The sequence below is a fragment of the Nicotiana attenuata genome, chromosome 9, assembly GCF_001879085.1.
Source record: "Nicotiana attenuata strain UT chromosome 9, NIATTr2, whole genome shotgun sequence".
Taxonomy (NCBI): Eukaryota; Viridiplantae; Streptophyta; class Magnoliopsida; order Solanales; family Solanaceae; genus Nicotiana; species Nicotiana attenuata.
Window position 1 is genome coordinate 32,157,140 of NC_031997.1, and position 13,456 is coordinate 32,170,595.

Below are 13,456 nucleotides of genomic sequence, written 5' to 3' on the forward strand. Positions count from 1 at the left end.
AGAATGATTTGATGCCTAGGAATGATACTTTGCACCAACACTGTTTTCTTCCAATCTACTTTCTGAAACTGAGGAGTGAAGAATTGATATGCTTTCTTAATGCTAAACTTTCCCTGTATTTCAAAGCTTTTTAATAGTACCTCAGGGTCACCATGATTCACTAGCCAACTCTTTGCTTCCAATATCTTCCTAACTAGCCAACAAGCTTGGTTAGGAATAGAAAATTTCATTAAATCTCTATATTTTATATAGAAGCAGGGAATCCATTTTACCCATAGATTATCCTTTTTCTGAGTAACAGCCCATAATAGCTTACAGATTGCTGATTTGTTCCATCTATAGAAGTCCAGAATATCTAATCCTCTAGCAGACCCAGGCATGCACAATTTTTCCCAAGCTACTAGAGCTTTTCTAGAAACCTCATTTGTACATGTCCATAGGAATATTCTACATACATTTGTTACCATATTGATGATCTTTTTTGGCAATAGAAAGATTTGAGCCCAGTAAGTCTGCATCTCAAATAAGAGACTTTTAATCAGTTGCAGTCTCCCACTATAAGATAGGAATTTAGTAGACCAGCATCTAATCTTTGCAATCATCTTTTCCACTAGAGGCGGACATTGGTATATTGCGAGCTTCCTTGAAGATAGTGGTACTCCTAGGTATCTGAATGGCATTTTCCCAGCAGAGAAGCCCATCTCCTGAATGATCTGGTGTTTGAATTCACTAGACACCCATGCTACATAGAGTGAAATTTTATCCATATTGGCTTTAAGCCCAGAAACCTCAGAGAAGTGATTGAATGCCTGTAACATTAACTAGATGGAGATTCTATCTGCCCTGCAACACATTAGCAAATCATCCGCAAAATAAATGTGTACTAGGTCCAACTTTGAGCATCTGGGATGGTAGTTGAAATTAGTGTTTTGTTTCAAGTTCTTCAGGGATCTGTTCAAATACTCCATAGCCAGAACAAATAGGTAAGGGGACATTTGATCCCCTTGCCTTAGTCCTTTTTTTGCCTGAAACCTTGTGGTTAATCCACTATTAATCAATAGTGAGTAGCTGACAGTTGTAACACAAGCCATTATCCAGTTGACCATCTTCAAAGGGAAGCCAAATTCAAGCAGCACCATCTGTAGGAATCCCCACTCCACTGAATAATAAGCCTTCCTTATGTCTATTTTGACCATACATCTAGGTGACACCCCTTTTCTAGAATATCTCTTTACCAATTCTGGGGCTACTATCACATTATCCAGAATACTTCTCCCCTCAATAAAAGCTGATTAAGATGGACTTACAATGAGGTCCACTACTATCTTCAATCTAATAGTCAAAATTTAGCAATTAGCTTGTATAGAGTTAAACAACAAGCTATTGGTCTAAACTCTTTGACCATAGTAGGAGCTGAAACTTTTGGTACCAGTGTCACAGTGGTACAATTAATCTCTTTTAGAAGTTGTCCATTATCAAAAAACTATAGTATTGTTGTTATTACCTCTTCTCCAATAGTACCCCAGTATGCTTTAAAAAACTCTACTAGGAAGCCATCTATTCTTGGAGCTTTGTCGTTTGGTAGTTCCTTGAGAGACTGTATCACATCCTCTCTAGTCACAGGTTTGACCAGGTCATGTTGTTGTGTTGTAGATAGACAAGGTCCATTTCTTGCTACAACTATGTCAATACAAGGTAGTTCTGCTACAGAAGTGCCTAATAAACTCTTGAAGAAAGTGATGAACTCCTGTTGGACTGACTTTGGATCAGTGATTAAAACTCCTTGCACATTTTGAATGGAAGAAATTCTATTTCAGGTTTGTCTAGATTTCATGTGAGCATGAAAGAATTTGGTATTTGAGTCACCAGAGGAAATCTATGTAGCTCTGGATTTCTGTCTGAGAACTTTTTCATGAATGGCATCCTATTTTTCCATCTACATCAGTGTCTCTTTTTCCTCATTTATAAGTCTGCTATTGAATAAGTCATCTGCAAGATTGTCCTGGATATCACCTAGCTTTTGTTTCAGATTAAGCAATCTGCATTCTAATGAGGAGTATTCTTTATTCAAATGCTTAGCTTCTAACTCCACCAATATCAGTTTCTGTCATACTACATACGTATAGTGACCTCTGATATTCGGCTGCCATACATTATGAACAATTATCTTGAAAGCTTCCTGTTGTAGCAGAACATAGAGAAGTCTAAAAGGGCTTCTTAGGTATTGTCTAGCAACTAAAGTGTTGATCATATAGGAGAATGATCTGAGCATACGGGGTCGAGATAATTGGCTTCAGTGTTGTTGTATATTTGTGACCACTCATCATTACCAAACATTCAATCAATATTGAAATTTAATATATTTTACGCTTTTATCCTCTTACTCGAAACTATTTTACTATTTAAATCTATCAATAATATTTTTGAATATTATTCAATTACTTACTTTATTTTATTTTAAATTAATTTAAAGCATAAATAATCTCACATTATATCAATTTTTTTTATTTATATAGTCTCTTCCCTACTAAGAAATTTTTAATTAATATTTTACTTGTAATCAAAATAATATCATATTTGACTTTAAGTTGTTAATTTGATTAGTATAAAATATTAATATATAAGTTCTTTGATTATTATATTCCAAATCTATTAAGTTTTCTTATATTTATTTTTTGTATTACATGCAATAAAAAAAATCTCTTTTAGTTTCAAGATACAAAATTTGACTTTTAATTTTAGTTAATAAAATTACTTATATTAGATATTTACTTTATATTTTTAAATTTTTAATTCTATATCTAGTAATACTTTAATTTTTGGTGCACTTTATTTAGTATTATTATCCATTACTATCCTTTAATATAATATAGATAAACCTAGAAATTTTTAATCTTAAAATAAATATCTATTTTAATTTAAAAATATTGCTTGAATTCTTAAGTTATTTAAATTTATCAATAGTATTTATAAGTATTTTATTTCACTCTAAACTAATTCTTAGCATAAATATTCTCATGCTATTTCTAATTAATTTTTAATATTTTTAAGTATTTATTTTATTTGTTAGCCATAAGTTGCGTGATATTATCCACAATATGATTTTTATTATCATAATAGATAAATAACAACTTTCTCATCTCAAATTTAAATAAGTTTTTATTATTTTTCTTTATGATGAAAGTTTTGATTTTTTTTCTCTCTATTTATTCCTTATTTTTGCTATTTTATTATTCAATACATAATATTATTACATTGTTATGTGGCTTTCATTAGCTTGTTTAATTTAATATCTATTTCTACCACACTCATTTTAGTAATAATCATAAAAGTTAATTTCCTATTTGCTTGAACACATTATATCTAATGATAATATTTTCACTATCATTTTATTTCTCTATGTACTATTTCTAAAAATAATAAAATTATGAAATGAAAGAAAACAGATCAAGTGGTTAGTGAATAATTATATTTGGAAAGCTATCAAAATTTATTTACTATAAGAATGTGAGTCAATTTTAATTGATTTCTACCATAAATTAAATTTGATCAAATCTAAGTTGTTTTAATCCTTATTAAATTTGTCTAAAAATCTATTTAGATTATGTCTTAAAAATGCTAAGTGACATTTTCTGAATATGCCACTTGGCTTGATGCCTCACTACCTTCCTTTTAATATAATATAGATAGAAGAAATATTTATTTAACTTTATTCTTATCTTATAAATAACTGTATACTAAGATCTTATTTTACTGCGTGAATTTTTTGATTTTTGAAGTCAATAAATCTTTAATATCTTAAGTAAATTTTAGTTTTATTTTATATATTTAACTTACTTCAAAGTATATATAGTCATAGGTTATTTCAATTTACGTCTTTCTATATTTTTTTATTTTTTTCTATTATAGTTTTTTAATTAATTTTTTACCTCCATATTTCTAGCTAATTTAGAAGAAAATCTATGAGTGGATCAATATATAAAGAGAGAGAGATTAGATTTGTCTAAGATATATTTAGATTATGTATAAGATTCATTAAAGTAATTCCCTTAATTATGTTTCTATTTATAATTTTTAATAATTAATATTGTCCTATAATTGTCAAGTGGCTTCATTTTAGCTTGCCACTTGGCTTAATCACAATGCATACTACTCTCCTTTTAATATAATATATAAATATAGATGCAAAGTACTCTCCTTTTAATATAATATAGATAATATTCATTAAAGTACTTCCCTTAATTATGTTTTCATTTATAATTTCTAATAATTAATATTGCCCTATAATTGCCAAGTGGCTTCATTTTAGCTTGCCACTTGGCTTAATCACAATGTATACTACTCTCCTTTTAATATAATATATAAATATAGATGCAAACTACTCTCCTTTTAATATAATATAGATAGATATAGATGTTCAGTCAACTAATACACATAAGATAAAAACAAAATGATTACTAATTTTAATTTTGATATAAAGAAATATCTAATCTGTAATTCAAAAACACGTGTACTTTACGCACAGAACTGGTCCTTCTTGGCTTCACAACTAGTATAGTCATTAATACAGTCAACATAATGCCATAAGTCAAATGAGCCAACAGATAACGCCACATGTGCTCCAAGTCTTGTTACGTAACTCAACAAACTCCAATCAACTAAAATTCATAAAACTCGTTGCGTCCGCTCTGCTCCCTCAGAATTTCTCCAGTCTCTCAACAGAGTCAAAGTTCTGTATCAAAAAGTCCTTGAAACTTGAGCTAAACTCACAGTTTGCAACTTTACAAATTTGTATTCTAGGGTTTCATCTCTTCGCCGTTTGTTCCGATCGCGATTATTTAACGCTTTTCTCATCACAAGCTTTGCCTGGCGCTTTTCCCAAAATGTATGCTGTTCATTAGCTGCAGGTATGTGTTTGCGATTTTCTGTTTTTCGTTTTCTCGAGAATTTGCGTTTTCTTATGGACCTTCTGTTTCTACATTTTGATTATAACTACAGCAAATGATAAGTAGCTGAAAATGTAGATAGTATTTACTGATATATCCATTAAAAGTGTTGTATTTTGACGCTTTTCTGATCACAAGATTTGCACTTTTCAATGTGTGAGCTGTTCATTAGCTGTAAGTACGTGTTTTCGATTTACTTCTTTTGTTTTTTTGAGAATTTGCGTTTTTTTCCTTTTTGCGTTTTGACTAGAACTACAGAAAATGGTAAGTAGCTAAAATGCAGAGAATATTTACTGATATATCCATCAAAAGTGCTATATTTGCATTTTGCTCAGCTCAGTTTGACCTATTTTATGATTTTACAGCTTTTCGCAAGCTCAGTTCTTGTGCTATTACTGGAGGTGTAGTCGTGGAGCGACTTTAGCATAATACTTCTGGAAGTTTTCAGTGGTATCTTGATGATCGTCAAGACACTGCCAAAAACTTACAGCAAAATCATGCTAAAGAAAGAGAGGGCTCTTACGCTTAGGAATGGCAGGGATATTATGAAATTTAATGTGTTTCAATAGAGCCAAGTTTTGGGGGCGTTTATTTGGGAGCTTTATCAGAACAAGGGTGATACAGCCAATAGCTGACAGTTGGAAAGATACAAGCGTTAAAGCATGCCTTTCAAAACTAAAAGGGAGATCCAAGGGACAGGATGTAAATCAAGAAGTAAACATTGCACGAATTTTGTGGTTGATCCTTGATAATATTGGAGCATATGAAATCTCCATATTGTTCCTGGTGTCAAGTGTTCAATCGAGGGATGAACTGTAAAACTTTAGATAATATTGAATTTTGCTTTACCTTTGCAAGCCGTGACACTGAGGTTTTCCTTGTCAAGATCATTATGGTCATAGTGTCAAGTTTAAGCATGGAAAGCATGGGAAATTCAATCGTCGAAAGCATGGCAAGTTTAAGAATGTCAAGGGCGGGATGTTCGTAGGGAAATTCAAGAAGTGGAAGTGAACTAGTTATAGCATCAGCAATTGTTTTCTGCAATTTGTTTGTTGAATTATATTGGGATCCTCTCAAGTTCTAGAAAAGATCTTATGTTACTGAGGACAAAACTGCGAAACTTTATATAGTAATGAATTCTGCTTTACCTTTGCAAGTAGTGGCACTGAAGTCCTCTTTGTCAAGTTTCTTTTGCATAGACTTCTCTATAATGATATTGTAAATTCTTAATACACAAGTCATAGCTTAACCATTTAGTTAAATACATTAAACAACCTAAGCCAGCAGTGCCATTTCTATAATGCTTACTATGTATGTTCTTGCTCAGCAGAACACAAGCAGCTATGGCTGCATTCTGTTCATTTCATGTCAATGTTGCACGAATTTGTATGCCATTTCTTGGTCCAGAAGTATGACACAACCTTGAACATTGCTACAGTATGATTTGTATCTTTTCTAATTTTTGGATATCTTTGCGTCCCAGGTGTTTGGATGCTGAAGATCTGTCGGTCGAGTTGTGCCCATTGATCAATACTATAAGCAAGGTAGTGTGGCTCCTGATATGGCTTCTGGTGGTATAATTCCTTCAGCAGGTGGAAAACCTCAAACTGATGCCATGCTTGTCGACAAACTTCCTGAAGAAATAAATGAAATGAAGATAAGAGATGATAAAGTAGAAAAGGTTGGCTCTGGGAAAAGGACTACATATTCTGGTCCGTTTGTCTGAACATTTTTCCTTGTTACCCTTGGTTTATCTTTGCCAGTTTCACCTGTGATAGGAAATGGAAGCAGCTGTAGTGGATGGAAATGGAACAGAAAAAGGCCACATCATTGTAACAACTATTGGGGGGAAAAATGGCGAGCCTAAGCAGGTGAGAACTTTTAATCTCAGTTTTCAACAATTGGGTTCAAGCTCTTAACTTTTTTGTTACACTTGTCAATTGGGTGATACATGACTAATATCTTGTAACGGATTTGATATTTATTTCACGAGTACTTCAAATTAACAGGATGAATTGTTGAGAAAGGAATTAAATCTCTTTGCATTAGATTCTTTTTGTCTTAGGAACTCAGTAAGTAAGATCAAAGTTAAAATTGGAATTGATCTATAGATTCAACGAATAATTCTCTTTGTAAAAGTTTCCGTTTTTAATTGGCTAAAATATTGGAAAGTAAAGTTCGATCTTGCAACAATCAAGTCACATGTATCTTACATATTCATACCTAACCCTTTTCCACTGTGGTGATGAAATATATAGTACAAAATATATCCATTTTCCAAGGCGATCAGATCCATTCATCCGTAGATCTATTTACTCAATTGCAGACATTTCTAGAACACCTCTAGCAGAGGGGCAAGTAGTCAATTTTGAAAGACGCCATTTTTTTATTTAGTAGCATATGTTTATGCACCCAAGGGTGTGACCAAGTAGTCAATGAAGTGAGAAAAATCATGAGGGCTCTGCCCCCCCAGGGCCTAGCTCAAGTGGCAAAGTGGTGGTGGATTTGTGTCTTAGGTAACAAGTTCAAGCCCCCACACCATGCAAAACAAAGCTTAGTATTTAAGTGGAGAAGGGTAGAGGGGCAGGCCCATTATCCACCGAGTTTCGAAGGCTGCGGTTGGTCCAAAGGATCGGCCCCAGACGGATTTCTCAGTCATCAAAAAAAAAAATAATCATGAGGGCTCTGGTTCAAATCCCAACGGATGTAAAAGCACTAGATGAATTGTTCCATCGGGCTAAGACTTAGTGGACAGAGTTACTCGGTAACTACGATGGTGGGAGGTATCAGTTACCCGATAGAACAGTCGAGGAGCGCGCAAGTTGGTTCGAACACCATCGTAAAAAACAAGTGGCATATGTTTATCTGAAAAATGAAAAATAAGCATATATTTATCTGATTTAGGTTTTGAAAAAACAAGAAGTCATGCTGAAATATATTAGTAGCTGGTTAGGTATGTTAATAGTGTGCTTGTAAAGTTCCGATGACGTTTCAGATAGTAAGTGATGTGCAATAGAGATATCTTCCTTCCGTTTCTTCAGTTTTTTAATATCCTGCGTGGTTATTTATATCTAACAATTTTCTTTTCACTGTTCTGGGGAATGGGAACTGCGCAAGTGGGTTAAATATACCGAAACAAAATTGGTCAGTTCAATGGCGTCATAAATCAGTCAATTTTCTGGTATGAAGGTCACAAATATATTAGGGAGAGCCTGTTGAACACTTAAGTCTAGATAAATACTTCTTAGAGGATAACTTATACTAGGGAATACAGGAAATCTGTGGGGTGGCTGTGGCACAAACCCACTCAACGCTCATAATTACCATGTCTGTGCAACCTACCCAGCTATGTTGTGTCAACGTACTTTTCTAATTATCTTCCACGTTTCCTTTATGCAATTTTTCTCTAAGTTTTAAAAGCTTTCATTCACTAATTTATTCTCTTTTGGCATTCAGACCATTAGTTACATGGCTGAGCGTGTCGTTGGACAGGGTTCCTTTGGAATTGTGTTCCAGGTACAAACTGTTTATATTTTACAGATGTTTACCACTATTAATTAAGGCATATTGTACGCAAAGGGTTGGAAAACATGTAGCACAGTCATACTATTTTGTTTTTATCCAGATTCATCTAAAAGTTTGTTACTGATTGGGAAACTGTGTGTATTTTTGCAGGCCAAATGCCTTGAAACTGGAGAAACTGTGGCAATAAAAAAGGTTTTACAGGATAAGAGATACAAGAATCGGGAATTGCAAACAATACGCCTTCTTGATCATCCTAATGTTGTTTCACTGAGGCATTGCTTCTTTTCAACCACAGAAAAGGATGAGCTTTATCTAAATTTGGTTCTTGAATATGTACCTGAGACTGTATACCGTGTGTCGAGACATTACAGCAAAGCAAACCAAAGGATGCCTATGATTTATGTCAAGCTCTATACATATCAGGTTTTCCATTTTAAATAGAAGGCAAATTCATGTGCTATAGCAACACTAATTCTGAATACTTGTTACGGCTTATTTTGTTTTATTTTTTAAATTTGTTGCAGCTTATGACTGTTGGTGAGCTTCTTTGTTACACTTAAGGATATTTGTTGCAAATTATTTTTTATTGACAATACACATCTTCAGATTTTCAGAGCTTTGGCTTACATACACGGGATAGGAGTCTGCCACAGGGACATCAAGCCTCAGAATTTACTGGTCTGTATTTGAAGCTTTAGAGTCTGCGTATTAAAGGTTTATGATATTGACTATTGCAGTTTGCTGTGGCAGGTCAACCCCCACACACACCAGCTTAAGCTCTGCGATTTTGGGAGTGCAAAAGTTCTGGTAATTGTAACTTGTAATATAAAGCTTGTGCCTACACTCGATAGTTGACTAACTGCAATTATGAAGAATTTATTTATCTATTCTGTGGTTGACCTACAGCAGTTTTTCAACTTAGAAGTTGTTAGCAATGTCATTTTTATCACTTGCTCTATTTCATGCAGAAGAGGAATCCTCAATATAAGTGATTTGTCCTGTAAACCAGGAATGATTGTGGTTGTACACCATTTTTTGCGATAAGTGATTTTGGTTCTACTATCATGATGGTTACACTTAGTATAGTTGCTAGAGTTCTACAGGTGCTTTTGGACTGTTCTATTTTCTGAGGCTAAGTATTTATGGTTGAAATAGTCCTTATTCTTTGAAGAGTTTATTTCATGAACATGATCTGCCCCTTTGAGTTTTGTCTGTCAACCAAGTAATAAACAAGTAAATTTCAACATTGTAAAATATAGAGGGGGGGATTTACCAGAAAAGAAAGTGTTTTTCTTTAGTGTCAATCAATCAAGTTGGACTTGATCAGTTTCCCTAGAGGCCGACACTTTAATTCTTTTCTCCATTACATTTTCTTCCTATGCATATAGGGGGATGGGAAGATTTCAGCTCAATCTTATCTTGTGTTTATTTTAATCTTCATGTTCCTCTTTAATAGCTGTCTAAAGTTGTCTACAATCCTTCAGGTCAAAGGTGAGCCAAATATTTCATATATTTGTTCGCGGTACTATCGTGCGCCTGAACTTATTTTTGGAGCAACTGAATACACGTTTGCAATCGACATCTGGTCTGTGGGTTGCGTCCTTGCTGAACTGCTTCTTGGGCAGGTCTTATTCTATCAGAATTGAGTTATTTAATTTTACACAGAGGAACAGTGTCATAATTCGTGATATCTTTCTTATCCTTTTCCCGTTGCAATGTCCACAGCCCCTCTTTCCCGGTGAGAGTGGAGTTGATCAGCTTGTTGAAATAATCAAGGTATCTTCACTTTAGCAATAATGAACTTAATTTCGTGATTTTCCGACTGCTGAAGCAATTGTACTAAATCTTGTATGGTTTAGGTTCTTGGAACACCAACTCGGGAGGAAATCAAGTGTATGAATCCAAATTACACCGAGTTTAAATTCCCACAAATCAAAGCTCACCCTTGGCACAAAGTAAGGTTCATGGTCCCTGTTTCTACATACAGAACGCGCTGATGCATTGCATGCACACCATTATACTCATTACTATGTTCTTGTTGTGCTCAGATTTTTCATAAGCGGATGCCTCCCGAAGCCGTGGATCTTGTGTCAAGGCTTCTCCAGTATTCTCCAAATTTGAGGTCCACAGCGGTGAGTATAAAACTTTTTCCCCTCAAATATCTCAGCTGCAAATATAGATACGTCAGACAGATCAAGTAACAATATTAAGAAGGTAGTAATGGTCAAACTTCAGACCACAACTGGAGGGGAGCAAACAATTGTGTAATTCTGAAAGGTTAATCGGGAGTCTTTCCGCTGGGCATTGCTTTTAGATTGTGGGACCAGGACTAACTAAAGGGCTTCATAGTCACAGTAACAGGACCACAACCTCTTAGTGAAGTGTACATTTGTTCCCCTTGTTTAGAATTTCTTATTGAGACAACTATGTTTTGTTCTTTGTCAAAAATAAAAATGTAGGTTCTATTAGCCCGGGACTGCAGTTGTTTTCACTCTCTTTATTTCTAAATACTGGACATGTTTCCATGTTTGATCAGGCCAAGCCGCCAAGCTACCTAAGACACCATAGAGCTAGCTTTTTGCGTTTTGGGCCAGGTGGGTGGGGTGGGGTTGGGGATAGAACAAAAATTTTCTCCGCATCTTACACCTTTAAAATGCTGTAGAACACAGGTTAAGTCCTGAATCACAGTTAGTTGTTTCTTGACTGAAAGATTAATATTCTCTAAGTTTTCCCATTGGGGGCTACTTAAAGCCCATTTGTGGCTGATATGAACTCTGCCCTTGTTATGTTATCCAAAAAATGAATCTTGATCTCGTTGTATCATTGATGTTATGTAAGTATATCTACTTAATGCTGTACGAAATAAATTGTGTTATTTATGAAGTCAGTTCAACAGGGAATTACCTGATTCCGTGGCATTTTGTGTTATTATTGGGGTTTTAGTCCCTGTGCTTGTTGTGTGGCATACAAGAAAATGTCTATTATGCGTTTTAGTGATATATTTGATTCCCATTTGCAGTTGGAGGCTTGCACTCACACTTTCTTTGATGAACTCCGTGACCCTAAGGCTCGTCTTCCTAATGGTCGGTCATTGCCACCTCTTTTCAACTTCAGGCCTCAAGGTTTATCATTCCTTCCCAGTGCTTTTAGGAATTGAACTTTTCTTCATTACCTAATTTTGTAAAATTTAATTTGCAGAGCTGAAAGGAGCGTCTGCGGAGCTCTTAAACAAACTGATACCAGAACACGCCAAGAAGCAGTGTACCTCCCTTGGTTTCTAGGCTTTGTGAATGTTTGTGTATCTTATGTATACTTATTTGTGACCACTTTATTTATGCTCTAATTTGGCAGAAACTGTTTGAAACTGCCAATTTCTTCCTTTCCATTAAAACTGTTGACTGAAAAACATTGTGAAAGTTGTGCCAATACCACCTAACTTGGACTTCCGAACGACTGGGCCTTTGATTCCTTATCATTTTCTGATTCCAAAAAGGAAAAAGAAAAATAAAGGACTTTATTGTGAAGCAGTTCAATTTGGGCTGAAATATCACCATGTGCTTGGTCATTACATTTTATTGTATACTTTAATTAGATTCTTTCAACTGCTTGTTATAGGTTGAGATACAAATTTTGCTTATTTATGTGTTCAAAAGGGACGGCACTCGTCAGAGCCGGCCCTATCTTAGGTTGGTTCGGCCAATCCTCAATGCGGATGTTTTGTATGGTACAAGAAAAAAAGGGGGGTGGGGGGTGGGGGCGGGGGTTAGCCCAAATTTCGCCACCTTTCATGTGAAATTAAGAGTCATTACATGGGTCTTGATCAAGACTACTTGGGCTGCCAGGTTGGGGATGGTGTCACCCTTAATGTTATCCGCCAAACACCTATTACTTGGTAATCTACCACTAAAAATTAGTAATTACCCAATTATCCACATAAATAAGAATTATCTCAAATTACTTATAATACTACTCATTTTAACATACTTTATACACCTTACTATCATGGTCATGCGGTACCTTGTATGGTACTAGTCCATAAATACCGGAATTTTAGCTTGGGCCGTATTTTATCCCAAATGTTAAACTTTGCCGAAATTCATTTTCTTCGATTTGCTTACCCTTTCACTTTCACGAATTTACTCATCACTTGTTTGAAATAGCATAATGCTTATAATCTCAAAATAATCTTATTCCCGCATTTACGTCGGTTAACTTACGACGAAACTTTACCGTACTAAAATGCGGGATGTAACATCTCATTTTCGAGCTTTCATCAATTCGCTTATGGTGTACTTTTATGCACGAAAACATGGGGTGTATCATTATGTGAGCCATATTGGCATAAAATTCTTTAACCAAGTGTTCATTTGCATCAATGACACTTTGGGTGAACCACCTCCACCCCTTTCGCTCGTGGAACTGTCTAAGGACATTTGGATTGTGAATATCAAGTCCTTAATTAAGAACTATCGCTCAAGTGTGAGCGATCTCTGGGGCCACCACTCTCTGAATCGTGTGAAGGCCGTCAAACTCACAAACCGATCCTCCCATATTTCCTTCTTCTTTGACCTCTCAAGGCCGCCCATTCGAGTGTCCCCTCCTCTACCATCATCCGGGACATCCTCATCATCATCTAAATCAATTGGTGCAGGAGGAGTGTGTGTAGAGGAGGCTCTGAATCCTGGCGGCCGACATCTGAACCCTCAAAAGCACTAGGCGCGGAGGAGGATTTGTTATGGAGTTGGTATCTCCCTTGAAATGTATGTGGCTGAGATTGGGCTTCCGGTTGTGCTTGCATAGAGTTGCCCTCTGAAGTTTCCCTAGACGGGAGATACTCACTGGATCCTGAGGAGTCAGAAACTCTGTTGGCAGTTGCCTTCTTGGTTATAGCTCTTTGGACTGAGAGTGGGAGGTTGCCTCTGCCTCGGCCTCGGGAGGGTTCAGCCCCACCTTTTGATGTATAACCTCATACACGTGATCTAACC

The 13,456-nt window shown here is 35.3% G+C and overlaps 1 protein-coding gene across 1 annotated transcript; it reads left to right on the forward strand.

The window, feature by feature from the left end:
- LOC109232224 (shaggy-related protein kinase epsilon-like) lies at nucleotides 4,618-12,016 on the forward strand. Its single transcript, XM_019397912.1, has 13 exons — nucleotides 4,618-4,907; nucleotides 6,430-6,627; nucleotides 6,725-6,817; nucleotides 8,403-8,462; nucleotides 8,622-8,894; nucleotides 9,078-9,149; nucleotides 9,222-9,278; nucleotides 9,956-10,096; nucleotides 10,197-10,247; nucleotides 10,331-10,426; nucleotides 10,520-10,603; nucleotides 11,491-11,593; nucleotides 11,670-12,016. Exons 2-13 carry the CDS (start codon nucleotides 6,508-6,510, stop codon nucleotides 11,750-11,752), a joined length of 1,233 nt encoding a protein of 410 aa, XP_019253457.1. The 5' UTR covers nucleotides 4,618-4,907; nucleotides 6,430-6,507; the 3' UTR covers nucleotides 11,753-12,016.